General features: G+C 47.3%; 1 protein-coding gene across 1 annotated transcript in view; it reads right to left on the bottom strand.

Annotated features, from left to right (window-relative positions):
* CRYBG2 (crystallin beta-gamma domain containing 2) overlaps positions 1-17,804 on the bottom strand; it is a 32,028-nt gene extending 14,224 nt beyond the window's left edge. Inside the window, exons 1-8 of the mRNA XM_063140127.1 lie at positions 15,983-17,804; positions 12,078-12,125; positions 11,810-11,928; positions 9,101-9,257; positions 7,025-7,164; positions 5,506-5,632; positions 3,736-3,771; positions 3,260-3,396 (exon numbers count right to left, since the gene is read on the bottom strand). Coding sequence (XP_062996197.1) covers positions 3,260-3,396; positions 3,736-3,771; positions 5,506-5,632; positions 7,025-7,164; positions 9,101-9,257; positions 11,810-11,928; positions 12,078-12,125; positions 15,983-17,695 — 2,477 coding nt within the window. The 5' untranslated portion in view covers positions 17,696-17,804. The remainder of the gene's footprint in view (positions 1-3,259; positions 3,397-3,735; positions 3,772-5,505; positions 5,633-7,024; positions 7,165-9,100; positions 9,258-11,809; positions 11,929-12,077; positions 12,126-15,982) is intronic.
* Between the last annotated feature and the right edge of the window lie 390 nt (positions 17,805-18,194).

An 18,194-nucleotide genomic window follows, 5' to 3' on the forward strand; every position in this document is an offset into this window, starting at 1 on the left:
TTCGTGGACATTATAGAAAAGGCCCCAATTGGAGTGGATGGTGGTGGTGCAGAATGAAATCCTTTCCCCTCCTCCACTCCAATCGGGTTCTTTAAGGTGGTGGGGGAATAACGTACTTTCTGCAGGACTCAGAAAGCTGCTTCCCCCCCCACACACACACTAGGTGTCCTCTTTTTTGGTTTCCCAAATATGGTCACCCTAGAGGAGAGGGGGTGGCAGAAAGGAAGGAAGGAAGGTGGGTGGCAGAGAGAGAGGGAGAGAGAAAGAGAAAAGGGGGAGAAGGACAGCAAGAGAGAAGTGGGTGGCAAAGAGAGAGAAAGAGACAGAGGCCATGGCTAGACCTACGGGTCGAGTGCGACGGAGGAGGGAGGATCTCGCAATATGGTTAGCGTGAGATCTCCCTGTCTACACGTGGCATGCGATGTCCTAGGAGGAAGAGGACGTTGCGCCCGCCATTTTGTTTTTTTAAAGTGGTTTTTTTAAAAAAATTCCCTGCTCCCCCATCCCATTCCCAGCTCGTCGAGGTTACTCACAAGGAGCCAGGACAACCCGCGACTCCCGCCCACACATTCCACGGTCTGGGGATCATCTCGAGACCGCGGAAAAAGCAGGCTAAAAGGCTATGCCAATATCCTAGGGAAAGGGAGGAATTATCCCTTCCTGCTCCCGGGATCCCCTGTGTTTCATGTGAATGCACAGGGATGATCCTGGAGCGTTCCCCGGGATATTGGCAGGTCTAGCCATGGCCAGAGAGACAGAGAGACAGACAGAGAAAGGGGGGCAGAAGAGTGAAGATGGTTCCACTCACATTTGACTCTGGTCCCACCTACAACCAGACAGTGTCCCCTGGCAGATAATCCCCAAGGGATTACAGCCCTTGACAGAAACCCCCCCCCCCATGCCTCCATTTTATGTTGTTAAACTGCCAATGGAGATACCTCTGTTGCACCTTGGTGCTATATTTATTCCTTTCTGTTAATTAAATTGGAGAAACGTCCTCCTTTGTTATGCCTAGTGGAATCTTCTAGCCTGTGGGGACAACGGAACCTAAGAAGCTGCCTTAAACAGAGTCAGAGCGTCGATCCTCTTCTAACACAGCACTGTCTACACTGGGGCAGCGATGCCCCCGAATTTCAAGCAAGGGTCTGACCAGGGACGAGGGATGTTAGAGGCCGGAGCTGGGATTCAATGAGCTCAGCCCCACAGACTTCATTGCGATTTCCAATGCAACACCCGACTCAATCTGCTGCCAGTTGAAACATTTTGTGGATTTGCCAGGAATTTTGCAAGGGAAGAAGTAGTCCCTGCAATTAGCACAAATTTCTGACCAATTCACATGAATTAAGGCCAAAATTGTGCAAATTACACAAATTAAGGTCAAATTTGAGCAAATTCGGCACTAATTTACATGAGTTGGCACGAATTTCGAAGTTTTGCTGCTTTTTATTATTGCAACATTTTTTTAAAAAATTATGAATTTTATTATACGCATGTCATGGTTGTATGCCTTGCTTTGTTACTTAGAGGATAAATCCTAGCATCCGCATTCCCTTCAGGTGTGAAGAGATGTGTATTTACCGAATAAAACTTCATGAATTGCACGGCAGATCTCTGTATTGTCTCACATCTCGGTGGGAGGGCTTGGAATCATGGCAGCCAGGATGCTGGCCCACCCACTGTTGAGAACCCGGGCTTTATAGGCCTAGGGGAGCAGGGTTTGGCCTGTGAGTTCAGCTGACAGGTATTGCAGGCGAAGTGGCATTGGTCAGCTGGGTTGGCAGCGGAGGCAGAGTGTCGGTGGCAGAGGAGGCAAGATTTTGGGTCCTGGCTACTCACCTGTCTTGAGACACCCCCTCGGCATTTTAGAGTCTCTTGCTTTTTCAGTACAAAAAAGTCAAGCAGTGGTGCAAAAAGTAACCTCAATAGGGCTATCCCCTTTTTTCCTGCTATCTCTGGACTTGGACAGCGCTAAACAGATCACCAAACAGAGACTACTGGATATAGACCACCAAGAGCTCCGGGGAACTGCCTGGGGACCATGTTCCCCCCAATCATTGGGTCTCCTAGTCCCTTCTTGCAAAGATGGAATGCCATATCTGGGTTGGTTAACCATTCCCAAATACAGGAAAGCATTCACCCTAGCAAGATTTAATGTCCTCCCCTCCAAGTTGCTGGAGGGCAGATATAAGAAAATTCCATCCAAAAACAGATACTGCCCATGTAATAACATCGAGGTGGAATCCATTCTGCATGTGCTCTTCCATTGCAATTTTTACCAACAGGCAAGAAAAGACCTATTATGTCCTATTATGCAACGTCTCCCTGGACGATCCCCTGAGTCACTCCTGATTAGTCTACTTCAGGGCTCCAGTAAATCTACCACTGAGCAGGTGGCCAAATTCCTGAATTTGGCCATCCGCACCAGATCGCTTATGGATGTTGATTGCGTTTAAATCCACAGATTAGCAATTTTATTATCTATATATCCCTCCCTTTTTCACTATGCTAGGCTCCAATAACCCAATTCTGTTCCCTTTTCAGAAACCAACAATCTAGTATCTTTAGTGATTTTGTAACACTCCTTCTTTTTTATCCCTACTCTGTATTGTTTTATATAATGGTGTATCTTCTTGTTTTATATTGGTCTGTTGACTGTAAATAAAGAAATAGTATATGATAGGGTGACCATATGGAAAGGAGGACAGGGCTCCTGTATCTTTAACGGTTGTATAGAAAAGGGAATTAAAGACAGTACAAAAAAGTAATTGAGCTAAGATAGGGTGACCATATGAAAAGGAGGACTGGGCTCCTGTATCTTTAACAGTTGTATTGAAAAGGGAATTTCAGCAGGTGTCATTTGTATATATGGAGAACTTGGTGAAATTTCCTCTTCATCACACCAGTTAAAGCTGCAGGTGCCCTGCCCTCTTTTAAATCTGGCCACTCTAGTATAGCTCCTGCACCTTTAACTGTGGTGATAAAGAGGGAATTTCACCAGGTTCTCCATATATACAAATGGCACCTGCTGAAATTCCCTTTTCTATGCATCTGTTAAAGATACAGGAGCCCTGTCCTCCTTTTCATATGGTCACCCTAGCTAAGAAAGATCCTCTCCCAGACACCTGGGAGAAGTGGTACCGGTCCAAATAGGCGAAGCCGGGCTGGAAGGACCAAGGGTCTGACTCAGGAGATGGCAGCTTCCCATGTGCCATTCATGGGCACGTCCTCTTGCCTGCAGTGGGTTCTTCCAAACACTCACCAGCCTCCCATGATTTTCAGGGAGCCCACGGTAGACATCTTGGAGTCCTGGTTGTTTTCTGGCTTCTTCAGGTTGTAAATGTCTCGGCTGATTTCCCAACTGAGGCCCTGAAAATGCAGCTCCTCATAAACCAGAACCTGCAGAGAGAAGCACAAAGAGTACAGAACAAAGAGAGTGACCTCCTTCATCAAACTTTGCTTACAAACATTCGAGCATATGTAGCTTAAAAGAGATGCAAGCTCTTGGGTGAGGGAGTTTGTGAAAAATCTGAGCTTCTCAGGAAGCCGGGTGTGTGTACAGGGGTGCCTCCCTACAGGGGCTACCATGGGGTTTTTTCCTCTCGCATGTTGAATTGGTGGAGGCTAGTGGATCCGAAGCCAGTGGGGTGGTAAATCCGCTCCGGGTTTCAGTCAAAACCAGTCAGAACTCTAAAGGAGCTATCCAAGGTGCCTTGCAGCTACCCCCTTTGAACTTACCTTCGGCTCTCCAGGCTTTTCTACGACAGGACAACCCTGAAATGAGAACACAGCAAAGTGAAGAATGCCATGAATAAATCTGCCCGAACTTCTCTTTCTTCTCAAGTTGTCATTGTGTCGGTTCTGTGAAAACGTTCTATGACCATATTCTCCCAAATGAACCTCCCCATCCCTTCACATCTTCCTAGGGCAGAGGTGGGCAACTCCAGATGTTGTTGAACTAATGAACCCCCATAATCCGTTACCATTGGCCATGCTGGTTAGGAGTGATGGAAGTCACAGTCCAACATTTTGAGGGGTACATGTTACCCACCCATGTCCTAGGAGGTCCTTCTCCAGATGCCCTGGCCATCTGAGGTAGGGCTAGTGGTCACTCAGGCTTAGGGTAAGAATTTCATTCAGTTGCGGGGGTTTTAGAAGAACTTGTGGGCTTGGTTTTGGTACTGATCACAAATTCCTAGGCTAAGCATGTGCTCAGAGGAACCCTGTTCCTTCGTTCTTAGAGTATGTCGAAGAATTGGGAGAGGCCATAGCTCAGGGGAAGAGCCCCAGTTTGCATGCAGAAGGTCCCAGCTTCAATCCTCAGCATCTCCAGGTTGGGTGAGAAAAAAAATCTTCATTACATCAGCTGTAATGAAGAGTTCACCGCATTTGAGGCATTACCAGTTTGGCCAGGACTTCAAGTGATTCCCCATAGGGAGTGGAAGAATATTTCCTTCTTATCATCCACCGCCAATTAGACGGTGTTGTTATATGAATTGCTGACAAAGCCATTCGCGAAACAGGGTGAAAATATACCGGACGCCTGTTTATAGCACTGAAGAAATCTGTTTAACTTTGTTATGATTTCTTCATGACTGAAGATGCAACTTGTTGCTCTAATTAACCGTTGTTTCAAATATCGTTTATTCAGCTGTTTCAGCTAGGTAATAAAGATTGTATTTCTGTATTTTCACTGTAACAGTGTTGATAATATATATATATATATATATATATATATATATATATATATATATACTTAGATATGTTTCCGTACAGGCTTCAGCTGATACAGGTTGCTAAGCAACAGTAACAACGTGTAACGTCAGCTGATACAGTTTGCTAAGCCCCTCGCCCGACTCCTTCGGGCTTTCCAAGGTAATCCTACCCCCCTTTCTGCCTCTTCGCTCCCCCCCCCCCATGAAGGAGGCAGCGCCACAATCCAGATCATGAGCAAGGCACGGCCGGGCCCCTTGGTGGCTGGGTGGGAGGCCGCTCACCTGCTGCGAGCTGGGCAGGCGGCCCAAGGCTGACAGGAACGCCGTGGAGAGGGGGACACCTGCTCTCCCTGCCCCCCAGGTCTGCCAGACCTTCAAGCAGCCCGAGCCCCCTCGATGATGTTTAATTAATAAACTTTAAGATATGCTACAATGGCGTATGTTACGCCGGGTACAGCATATATATATATATATATATATATATATATATATATATATATTCAAGAATTGTGCAACCCAGTTTGATATCTAATTATATACATTAGTAGTCTGTGTAATTCTGACTCAGTATAAGTCAGCTTCCTGTGTTCCTAGATTCCTATGTCCGCCATTATTTTGCACCTGGTTCTGGTTGGTGGATGTTAGGGTCCTACTAAACGTTGAACCTGCAAAACTGAAGTTTTCCCATCCCTGCTCTGGAGAATGGAATCAGCAGATCTGCACAGGTAGCAGGCAACACCTATGCACAGGTAAGGTTTAGAATGAGAGGAAGACGCAGCCAAAGATCTCTTACCAGCTTAATGGGATGCATGGAGCAGATGGAAGGGTCCTTGGCACCCCAGGCTTGCAAACTGGGATACCCGCCAGCTTCTAAGACGTAAGGGTCATCGTCAAAGAATGGCTTCGAGTACACGAGCCACCTGTGGAGCAGAGTGAGAACCATGAATGACTGCAAACCTTGGTTATATGTACCCGCCCGTGGAGGCGGGCGGCTCCGATGTCAGTGGGGCGGTGAATCCGGTCCAGGTTTCAGTCAGCACTCTAAAGGAGCTCTCTGAGATTCAATATGAGTTCAGCAAAAGTGGCTCTTTTCACTTGCCCACCTGTGAGAGCAGCTAGGTGCAAGTACACGAGACAGGGCCTTTTCCACGGTGGCCCCACACCTCTGGAATCAGCTGCCATCATGGGCCTATCGGACCCAATCATTGCCGGCTTTTAGGAAGGCCCTGAAGATCTTTACTCTGGCCTTCCTCTGATTATGTTATACCAGACTGTCATTATGCCGTATGCTCTTGTCTTTGGCTGATGTTCGTCGCTTTGTGGAACTTCCTGCAACATTTTTAAAATTATGAATATTATATGCATTTTACGGTTGTACGCCACCTTGGGAGGGGATCCTGCCCTGAAAGGTAGTCTATAAATATGTTAGTAAAATAATTGTCTTCCCACAGGCCAGGATCCAGTGTTGCTCCATCTTCCTCCCAGCACCACCTGTGCTGTGTATGAAAACAAGGTAACAAACACCCACCCTCCCAAGGTGGGCGCTAGGACTCTGAGCAAAGCTTGTGCCTTTTAAGAGTTGTCGGGTCTTCAACCCAAAGGTGCAGCTAGGTAATTTTAGAACCTGGACTTAATTATCTTAGGGGGCGGGGTGTGTGTGTTTAGATGCATATAACGAACATTTCACTTCTCTCCCCACCTGCAACTCCACCCAACTGCCGTTTATGCTTTATTTTAGCAATTTACAATCTTGGTCTTTTAATTCTGCTGTTTTTAATCTGCATTTTAAATCAGTACTTTAAATCTCTGCATTGCTGCTTGGTTTTATTCCGGCTTTGTTTTTAGATTGTGGTTTTAAGTTTTTGTATTATATTTTATGCTGTAGTTATGTTTTTGATTTTTGTGAACCGCCCAGAGAGCTTCCGCTATTGGGCAGTAGAGAAATAAACAAACAAATAAGCGCCCTAAACCATGGCTTAGTATGTTAGAGCAGTACGACAATGGAACCAGTTACCTAGGGAGGTTGTGAGCTCTCCCACACTAGAGACATTCAAGAGGCAGCTGGACAGCCATCTGTCAGGGATGCTTTAGGGTGGATTCCTGCATTGAGCAGGGGGTTGGACTCGATGGCCTTATAGGCCCCTTCCAACTCTACTATTCTATGACTCTATGATTCTATGATGTCTGAACAGAGCCAATGTAATGTGAGTATTACAGTACCCTTAGCTGCTCCAGTCTCACCTTTGAGAACACCACCCCTGGGTCACCTCTCAAACCATGAATGCCCCAAACATATAACCCATGTCCCTTACAGGCCAGAGTGTACAATGATAGATGCCGCCTTCAAGGGCTGCCTGTGAATCCGTGTGTCCTCTGCGGAATCCGTGAACCTCCGCTTTGTGCCTTCTCCGTTCTTCTCAGAAAACAAACTGATCTCAGGGATCCTGTAGTCCTGGAACAGAAAGTGTTGGCCTGTTAAGTGCAGGGGAAGCAGAGAACTCTTGTTTTCTGGCCAAGCTAGTTTTCGGCCTCCAGAAATGTACTGCACACACACACATTCTAGTATGGCCAGTAACCCTTTTAGTAGCCAAATGAGCTAGACTGTCAGGAACAGAGATTTCTGACTTGGATGAGTTCTTATGGCCTGTGCTGAGATTAGGGTTGTAAATAAGGTGTCTGAAATCTGCCACCCAAGTAAGAACCAATGCAATCAAGGCCACTTATGTATTCATAAATTGGTGCGGTATTGCAGCCGAATTCAGGCTTATAAACAAATACTCGCCTAGGGTGAGAAAAAATCACCACCAGGCAACCAAGCAGAACATCTTTACAAAACTTAGTTCTCTTTCATTTATTTTTAGATCACAGATGACTAAAAGGCAGACAAGCAGGCTAGAAAACCTGTTTCTGGATTTGTTTTCAAGGTTGGCCTAATTAATTCATCAGTCAGTTCATTTGTCGTAAGTTCCAAACATGGATCTAATTGGATTTGAATCTGCACCTTATGCGATAGGGTCCATATTGATGGCACTGGGCACCTCCCACAATTCTGGAAACACTTTATTAATCAACTCATCCATTGCTTCTCTGGGTTTTGCTTTTAGCTAAGCAAAACCTAAATTAAATATCCTTAATAGTAACACCTGAGGTATGCTAATATTTATTTTAAACCTAGAATGAATTGACTCTTCAGTTAAAAGAAAATTAATGAACAGGTCACAGGAGCCCTTTGCTTGGAGGGTGTGGAGAGATAACATTGAGATTGCACCAATTGCCTTCCCTGCTCTTAACTGCTATGTGTTCACGCTAGGGATGTGCAGATTTTGATCAATCCATTCCAACTCTGTTTCATGGATTGTCAAGTCTTTCATTCCATTGTCCACCCATCAATAGAATCAGATGATTTTTTTTAAAGCAGAATTTTAAAAAATTCAGGCCGGGGCTGCGAAAAAGGCGCGCCATAAGCAACTTCGCTTATGGCGCATTAGAGGAGGCCTCAGTGCGGCCTGGGCCCGGATTCCCCTGTGCATCATCTGGACGTACAGCAGGGAAACCGGGTCTCAAAGCGCGCTAAGGCCTCGTCTAGCAACGCCCTAAGTGGCAGCCAATTAGTGGGGGGGGGAGGGTTGTGAGTGGTTCACAACTCACAAAAAAAATTACAACCACAGCATTATAAACATCAGACAACATAATACAACATTATAATAAAACACAGGCTAAAAAAACTGGTGTAATGTGGTCCCTCCTAGGTGTACCGGTGACCAACCTGGCTGCCATATTTTGAACTAATTGAAGTTTCCGGACTAGGCACAAAGGTAACCCTATGTAGAGGTGGGTGGGTTGGCTATACTTCCCCTGCCCCTTTTGCCTTTAGCCCCACCCTCCACTGGAATGGAGTCCTCTAAAAGCCCAGCACCCCTGGTATACAGAACTAGGTAACCATAGCTCATGAGGACTTAAGAAGACCCATGCCGGATCAGACCGAGGGTCCATCTAGTCCAGCACTCTGGTCACACAGAGGCCAACCAACTGTCGGCCAGGGACCTGCAAGCAGGAGACAGTGCAACACCCTCCCATCTATGTTCCCCAGCAACTGGTGCATATAGGTTTATTGCCTCTCAGTGACAGAGCACCAATTTTGCATGCAGTCCCAGTTCAAACCTCAGCATGTCCAGGTAGAGCAGGGAAGCACTCCCCATCTGAAATCCTGGTGAAGCACCTGTCATTGCTAGTCGGAGTAAACAATACTGAGGTGGACGGACCAAGGGCCCAACTCGGGAGAAGGCAGCTTCCTGTCTTCCTAGGTTCCCAGAGCTGTAGATTGCCAACTGTCCGGCTCCCCAGGAGGAGGAAGACCTTCATCGCAAAGAGAAGCCAGCCCTACTCACCCGCACAACCCTCTTCAGCGAACCGATATGGAAGGGCGTGTTCTCCGCTTCAGCCCCGGCTTTGTGGTACACCGTCCAAGGGTTGGTGATCTCCACGTCTCCTTCTGCCAGCACGCACTTCCGCCCATGGAACCGGGGCTTCTCGTACATCACCCAGCTAGAGAGCACAGGTAGTGGGCATTGGGTTAGTCATGGTCACGGATTCGTATTTGAGGCGGTGTCAGCTGCCCGAGAGGGTGGGGGGACTGCTGCATGGTTTGGTGACTCATCCACATGCCTCAAGCTCTTTAAAGGCAGAAAGCTTCCCCGCTGGACTACTCAAACACAGGAACGCTTGTCAGAAATATCTGACAAAAGTATTGTTTGGCTTTAACAATAAAATAGGGGGCAAACAATATCCAGGCTAACCCTTGACAACTTTCTTTTTTTCCTTCCTTTTTTTAAAACTGGGTGAGAGGGATGGATGGAAGGAAGGAGGGAGGGAGGGAGGGGGAGAGGGAGGGAGGGAAAGAGGCTGGGTTCGCACATCATGCTAACCCACACTAAGAAGTTGAGTGTGGGTTGTTTTGAACCGTGGGTTGTTTGTTGAACCATTTATTTATTTACAATATTTATATACCGCTCCATATAGAAAATAGATCCTGGTGCATTGAACATAAGAAATAAAACAGTAAAAAGATGAAAACAGCTTATTAAAATCGTTCATTTTAAAACAGAATACCAATAAAAACCATGGCTGGTCAGTTAAGGAATGCTTCCTGGGAAAGAGCTGTTTTCAGGAGACGCCGGAAGCAGCACTGTGTTGATGCCTGCCTGACCTCCAGGGGCAGGCAGTTCCAAAGAAAAGGGGCCACCACAGAAAAAGGCATGCATAATCCTCCTCCTCTCCGTCTTTATCCTCACAACAACCCTGTGAGGTAGGTTGGGCTAAGAGTTTGCAACTGGCCCAAAGGCAATCAGTGAGCTTCCACAGCCGAGTGGGGACTAGAACCCAGATCTCCCAACTTCCAGTCCAACACTCTAGCCACTACACTGCACTGGCTCCTAAATACCCAGCCAGCCATGGTGCTTCGCAGATATTAGTCCCTGAGATCGTAACTGTTCTGCTCCAAGGGCCACCACATTCTGAGGTAGGGTGGATGGTGACTTGGGAACAGTCCTTGCCAGTAATACTCCCACCTCATCCTGCAATTAATGGAACGCCCTCTCTGCCCTGTCCTACTTTGCTACCTTTTGGACATCAGGCCTTTTTATTCTTAGGCTTTTAAATCCTCTCTATCTCTGCTTCCATGCTGTGTTTTAAATAGTTTTCGCTTTATACTTTTAGTTCTTATTCTGAGGCTTGTTTCTAGCCTCTGCTGCTTTTCACTAACGACTTATTTTGCTGTTTCTGGTTTTTATTGTTGTTGTTTTAACATTGATTTTATCTTTGTGTGTATTGTACGTTGCCCTTTTAATTATCAGGCAACTAATACATTTTAGAAATAAATAAATAAATAAATAAATAAATAAATAAATAAATATCATTGGGCCAGTCATTACCTCTTTGGCTAACCTACCTCACCTGGTTGCTGTGAGGATAAGAACATAAGAAGAGCCCTGATGCTGGATCAGACCAAGGGTCCATCTAGTCCAGCAGTCTGTTCACACAGGGGCCAACCAGCCGTCGGCCAGGGACTAACAAAGCAGGACACAGTGCAACAGCACCCTCCCCAGCATAAATAAATGGTGGACAAAAAGAAAGCTTCGGCTATTGGGCGGTATAAAAATGTTATAAATAAATAAATAAATAAATAAAAATGCATACCACCATGAGCTCTTTGGAGGAGGGCAAGAATATTAATGCAATTCTCCCAGGCACATTAAGAACTGATTTTAGTGCTTTTAGAGCATTGCACATCATTCACTGCTGCTAGTTTTACTTTGGTTTGATGTGCTCTTTGTTGCTGCTGTGCTGTTCGCTACCACCTGCATTGTTTTATTATTTCTCTTTTATTGATTACAATGTATTTTATGACGCCCAGAGAAGCTGAATTATTGGGCAAAGTAAAACTTATCTTAAATAAATATACAGCACTCATAACAATAACGGTTCTATCATTTTCTTGCAGTTTTCCTTTACTGTAATGTTATGATTTAGGGAGCAATCCTATGTCCCCCTAGACAGCGTCTTAGGGAGTGGGGGCATAGGATTGCATGGTTTCCTAGCTCCGACTTTCTAGAAAGGGCTCCGAGCTGGGAGCCAGGAAACCCCACTCCTCTCCCAGTCCCCTCATAGCCAGCATGGAAAGAACTGCTCCAGCTACCTCTCTTGCAAAGCGGAGTGCAGAGACGGGGAAAAGGAGGCATTCCTGGGGGGGCAGGTTGGTGAGGAAAGCAGGATGGCAGCCATATGAGAAAACTTACGCCAACTCCCCTCCCTCCCCTTCCTTCCTTCTCCTCAAAGCTACTGCTAGATGGGCGAAAATGCCCATCTAGCTTAAATGTAGAGCGAGAGGCACAAGGCACCTTCCCCTCTGCAGAGGGTACTCCAAGTCTCCAAGTTCCGAGGTTTACAAGTACCCAGGGCAAATCCCATAGGACTGCACCCCTGATTTGTTTTTAAACCACCTTTTAGGACAGATGATCCTCCACATTTACACGGGGTCTGTCTTACTGCCTCCGCCCCTTTAGCGCAACTCGCAGCCAATCTGCCAGAGGCTTCCTTACCCTCCTCGGACCACTCGGATGGAGATCGTGTGGGACAGCTCCCAGGATGTGGCATCGGTGATATCACCCCAGACTTCTCTCTTCTGGCCCTCAAAGCCTGACTCAGAGTACAGAATGATCTAGAGAGAGAGAGAGAAAGGGGGAGAGAGAAAGGGGGAGAAAGAGGGGAGATGAGCAATGGTACAATATTGCCCCTTCCACCCTCACTATGGGCACATCATCCCTTGGCCCGATATCCAGCACCTGGCCTCGCTTTTTGCCTCCGTACCTTCCCAGGCCGCATGTTGACTTTCTTCGGGCGCTTCTTTTCTTCGTGCTGCAATTTAAACATAATCGGAAATTATGTCTGGAATGAAGCATTAAGTTCCAGAAATGTCAGTGTCTTTCCCCCCTGCCTCCATTCCTCCTACCCTGTTTGCATCTGCAAGATCTATCCTTGATGTCATGCCTAGCCCTGCTCCCCCTGGGTTGGAAGAAGGTGTTTCAGGTGATTAAGACTCTGAAGTGGAGGAGTTGGTGCCAGAAACAGGCCAGCCTGTACCAGTAGGGTAGAAAGCTCTCACGGGCTCTTCACCAGCTGGGATTGAACCCTCTGCATAGCTTATCTCATCAAGGGCAAATAATACAGAGTCAGTGGGAAGCCAACATTCTTCTGAAGGAGAGAGCACGGAGAGGTTAGCTGATCCTAGAGTCCACCACCGACTAAAATGGGCGGAGCTAAAGGAAGGTGAGAGAAAGTCAGCCCAGCTGGCGTCCCATCAGAAGCGGCCTCAGAACTAGTCTCTCTGAACTAGTCTTGGGAAAGGGCTTTCCATTCTTTTTGAAAGGATAATTGTCTCACTTAGTTTGCATAGTTTTGCCTAGGAGAAAGTTCCTAGAGATTAGACTCTGTTCAGGTGGGAAGAGATGTTTATTGCTTGAATAAAGCTTTGTGGTTTACTTAGCAATTTTCGGCAGGAAAATGGTGTGTCTCTGTGTGTAGAGGGGTCTCCCTCCATAGTCAAAGCCCAAATCAGCTCCCTGTCACACATGCTTTTATCAAAGGAAGGGAGTAGCCAATTCTAAGCATGCTTCCATGCTTAGCGTGGAATTCGGTCTCTCTATGACATGTGCCCTAACCTATTCACTAGTGACAGTCATTGTTTTATGGTGCTTGTCCTAGTTTTGCCATCTGGGGAGGGGCTGGCTGTGACACAGTAACCATTTATTTTATTTTTTTGGTACCACAAGGGTGAGCAGAATCAAGATAGGGGCCTACTGATAGACCTCAGCCTTCTCCCAGCCTCAGCCAACTATGGGGCATGCTGGGAGTTGTGGTCCAACATGTCTGGAGGCCACTAGGTTGGGAAACATTGATCTAGTTGAAGTAGTTCAAGAAGGATTTCTGACTCCCAATTCGATGATGATGATGCTATTAAGAATCCTTCTGTTTCTGGAAATAGCTCACTGCCTGATCCATTCATACAATTGTTCTTTCTTTATTTGTGGGTTCTGTATTATGTTGTAGTGACTCCCATGTAGTGTTTTTGTGCCCATTTGTCCTTTTTCTCTGCGAGTGTGAGCGGTTGATCATAGCAGCAGTAAAATAACCCTCCCCTTTCTGCCCTAATTTATTCCCTGCTGAAATGCCTTCCCCAAAGAGTAAGGATGGGGGGAGAAATGCATTTGGCTTGCATTTTAATATGAACCACCCAAATTCACACTTTCTGATTCAAAACACAAAGCCCAGCACAACTCTCCTTCGGTTTTTCGCCCTCCTCCAAATTTCACAACACATTTCTCTGAATAATAATAATAATAATAATAATAATAATAATAGCATTCCAAAATGCATCTGTTGGGGAAAATGCCGTGCAAAAAGGCAGATGGTAAAGAGAAATTGCTTGCAATGATACATCTGTCAGGAAAATTGCATGCAAAACTGCGGAATTTTCATGCAAACTTTTTTTAAAAATGCTAAGCGATGTAGAAATGCCTCCTCATGTGCCATTCCACACTATGGCCATGCAGCAGCCGTTTCATTGATCCGACGCCAGCACTAGCAGCTTCCTGAATGTGCACTGCATAGACGAATGTGGGAGCGGCGGTTGGTTTAAGAGGCTAAGGAGAGACACGATAGAGGTGTACAAAATTATGCATGGTGTGGAGAATGTGGACAGGGGAGACATTTTTCTCCTTCTCCCATAATACTAGAGCCCATGAAGCTGATGGGTGGGAAATTCAGAACAGATAAAAAGGAAGGGCTTCTTCACAAAGCGCATAATAAAACTATGGAATTCGCTACCACAAGATGTGGTGACGGCCACCAATTTGGATGGCTTTAAAAGGGGGTTGGATAAATTCCTGGTGGAGAAGGCTATCAGTAGCTGCTAGCCCTGATGGCTATGTGCAACTTTCAGTATCAGAGGCAGTAAGCCTACATACACCAGTTGCTGGGGAAATGGGTGGGAGGGTGCTGTGGCACCGTGTCCTGCTTGTGGGTCTCTGGTCAACAGCTGATTGGCCACTGCGTGAACAGAGTGCTGGACTAGATGGACCCTTGGTCTGATCCAGCAGGGCTCTTCTTCAGTCTGCTCCTTCTGTGTGACAGCCTTTCAGGTGTGTGGCGGATGGCATGTTGAACCCTGTCTCTCCATGCCCCTTCCGTGATCTAAACTGCCCTAAAGCCATTACTTGCCCCCATTCAGGGAAAGATCGCATATCTTTTCAGCCCTGGTGCAGGCTGAAACTCCTGCGTGTGCATCATGTTTGGATCAAAAACCAGTGTGGACGGAGGAGGGTGAAACACCCATCCCTCCTGCTCCAAACAATCTGGCAGCTGCCACCCCAGTTGCGTATTTAAAAAACAACAACACAAGGCCAGGCCAGGCAATCAACCACCGATACGGTGGCGCAACCCTGTGGTTTGGCTTGAAGATGGGAGCAGAGATGCAACTTTTGTTATCGGAAGGCTTCGGTGCTGAAACAGTTTCACAGCCCCAGGCAAGGAAGACACGGTTTGTGGTACCATCAAGCGAGTCAAGCCTGCCCCCACACCCATTTTCAATTTGTTTGCTTCTTCTTCTTCTTTTTTAGAGGGTGGGGAGAAAGAACAGGAGAAAAAACACAAAGGTGGTGCTTGAAGAAAGAAAGAAAGAAAGAAAGAAAGAAAGAAAGAAAGAAAGAAAGAAAGAAAGAAAGAAAGAAAGAAAGAAAGAAAGAAAGTTTGTGCTAAATATTGGGAAACGAATCAGATTCCGGCTTTGAACGGATGGTCTGTAAAACGATGGGATTTTGGTGCAAAGGGAATCAAACCAAGAGGAAGACTGGTTTAAACCAGCCCTCCCCAACCTGGTGCCCCCAGATGTATTGGACTACAACTCCCAGCTTCCCCCAGTCAGCCATGGGAGGCGTAGCCTGACGCATCTGGAGGGCACCCGGTTGAGAAGGCTGGTTTAAGCTATGTAGGAAGCACAGATTGTGTGAAGTGACAATCCTTGGTTGCAAAACTAGGACATTCTAGTCTTGTCATGCATAAGATTGTGCCCTAAACAAGCATTCTTTAATTTAAAAAAAGAAAAGAAAGGCAAGGCAAGGGAAAAGAAAGAGCAAAAGGGGGAAATGGGGCATACATGATCATGGGTTAAATGTGGGTCCCACCCTGCCACTCCTCGTGGTTAAATGTGGCTCTAATAAAGGCTCAGCCACCCGGGTCTGATCTCTCCTCCTGACCTAAGAGGTCCCCTTCGCTTCCCTTCAATTTTCTTAATGAGCATCGCTGAGTCGGTAGCAGCCATTTAAGGAAAGTAAACAACAGCATAATGAAGATTAAGCCCTTTGCACCCTTCTTTGCGGTGCAACACCCAGTGACTTCAAGGAGAACCAGGCAGCTTAGTAAAGACTTTTCTGGTTTGGGCCCTGTAATCATTATCCCTTCTGAATGCAGGTTTGGTCAAGCCTCTTGGCAGCCATCGGGATGTTGTTGTACCACCAGTTCCACTGCAGGATGAAGGTGGAGATCCTAGGAGAAGAACCCTCTGTTCACATGCATCGTGCTACACGAGTTCCCCCGACACACATTTCTCAAAAGCCCCAGAACAACCAAGAGAATGCCTCTTAATGGAGCAATGGCATGATTGCAGTGGTCACCAGCTTCTACTGCTTGGCCCAGCTGCACAGCATGGATTTACTCACCTGAGCTTCTGGCTGGGACGGCAACTCTTCTTCCTTGGACAGACCAGTCATCTGCTCGGAGCTATCATTTGCACCTGGCGCCCTAGAGGAAGGCTCAGCTTGGAGCCCAGATGGTGGCGGCTCAAAGCTCAGATGTTCATATGCTTCATCCACCTCAAACCCTTTTGGAGATGTCTGGCATTCCTGGTTGACTTTCAGGACACTCGAAGTCAGGAGGAGGGGTGGGCATCTCCCCTCTTTCCCTTTTGCTGAGGCTTTGGGGGAGGACTTCTCCGGGCAGATGAACCTGCTGTAGAGGAAGCTGTTGTCCAAGCGGGAATAAGGCTTCTCCTCCACAGCCTTCTTGTCCACAAAGCCAGACAAAAGAGACATCCCCTTGAGGATGTTGGCTCGGATCAAGTTGCTCTGATTGACAATCGCTTTAGGAGCAATGGTTTTGGCTTTCAGGTCGTCGGGGCCCTGTTGCAGCATTCCCAAGAAAGATCCAATCTCCTCCTCCGTCTTGTACAACTTGTTTTCCCAAGGGTAAGGTTTCCTGGTGTAGTTGTTTCCCTGCACTTTTTCATCCTCACTGAGATATGGGTTCTCTATCTCCTCCATGTCTTCTTCTTCCTCCTCCTCCTTGGTTTCTTCTTTTCCTTCCTCTGAATTTCTCTCCTCGGCGAGAGCATACAGCGTCCCCAGAGCCATCGGGAGAGCAACCTTTGACTTGGGCGTGATGTGGTCTTCATGGATGGGTGGAAGAGGTGCATGCTTTGCCAGCACGGAGGAGCGCGGGGCCCTGGGGTGGAGTTTCAAGGGCTTCCGGATCTCAGCGGGCTCCATGTTGCGGAGGGTGTCTACGAAAAGCTCCATCTCCACAATTTCCTCCGGTTCCTGTTCTGCCGTCCTGTTACTGCTCCCTATTTTCTGGCTCAGGAATTCACAAGCGGAACTTGTCGTCTCAGCAAGGGGGACGTTTGGTTCCAGGGCAAATACCGAGGAAACTTTTGTCCCGGCTGTTTGTTCTGCCCTTTGCTCAGTTCGGCTGGTGCCTTTCTGGTCCGTCAGAGCAGTTTCCAGGGATCCAGTCCCAAACACGCCGATTTCAGCTGCAACATCTGATGGGCACTGGATGCGTTGGGATTTAGATGCACCAGCCTCCTCTGCCCTTGATTGGTTGCTGTCTTGTTCTGACCCGTTTGCTAAGGGGCCATCTGTATCGGGCATGCTTTGCTCCCTTTCAGACCTGCTTTCCGTGAACAGGTTGCTGTGCTTCTGGAATTCAGCTTCGCTGTATGGGCTGCAGTCTCTCTGGGGCGTGCTGAAAGGAACAACTCCCTCCTCGAGTGTGGTAGCATCTCCGTCTGATGTGAGCGCAGGGTTTGGCACAAGCATACACCTTTGCCTTTGGGCTTCTCTCACACCGGCACTTCTGGGTTGAGTCATGCAGCTTTCTGGCTGTGGCCCTGCCGCTGAGGAATCACAAACATTGGGGAGGGGTGCAGGGATCTCTTTGAGGAACTGGGCATCAGAGAGCTCCTCCTGGCCCTGCCAGTTTTGTTCCGGTGGGATGCAGCTGATAGAGCTCAATGCAAGGGGCTTCTCCGGCTGGGGCTGGCTTGCGTTCCCTGCCCCACAGCTGGACATAATAATCTCTCGGCCAGAATTGTAGACGGTGGCACTTCCAGCTTGGGGTACAATGACCTGCTGTTCAGATCGAAAGACAACCATGCTGCTGCCCTTGGGCCCGAACCATTGGGTTTGGGAGTTGGTGACAGTGCTGGAGCTAACAACACCGGGCTTGGGATTTAATGGACTGGATCCCCCAAAAGGTTTGGGGTGCAAGAAGGTTCCCCCTGTCAATCCACAGGATGAGGTGGCGTCGGCAGGTCTTGATGAGCAGCTTTCTGTTGGGGATCTAAGTGCCATGGCATGGAGCAGATCGCTTTTGCTCGGAGATTCAGTGTCTGTAGTGGAGCTAGCCTTGCTTGGCATATGGTTTTGCCTCTGGGATTCTGTTATCCCAGTGCTGACAGCAGCAGAAGGAAGGTTTTCCTCCTGAGACCCATCTGTGCTTGGCATGTGGCTGTCTCTCTGAAATCCAGTGGCCTGAAGGGTACTAGGAACATCACGACAGCACTTTCCCCCCTGGGATTCTGCTATTATGGTGCTATTGGTAGCATCATGTGTCTCAGTCTTTAACAGGATCTTTGGCTTTTGAGCTGGGGAA

This window comes from Elgaria multicarinata, chromosome 13, assembly GCF_023053635.1.
Source record: "Elgaria multicarinata webbii isolate HBS135686 ecotype San Diego chromosome 13, rElgMul1.1.pri, whole genome shotgun sequence".
NCBI classification, from domain to species: Eukaryota; Metazoa; Chordata; class Lepidosauria; order Squamata; family Anguidae; genus Elgaria; species Elgaria multicarinata.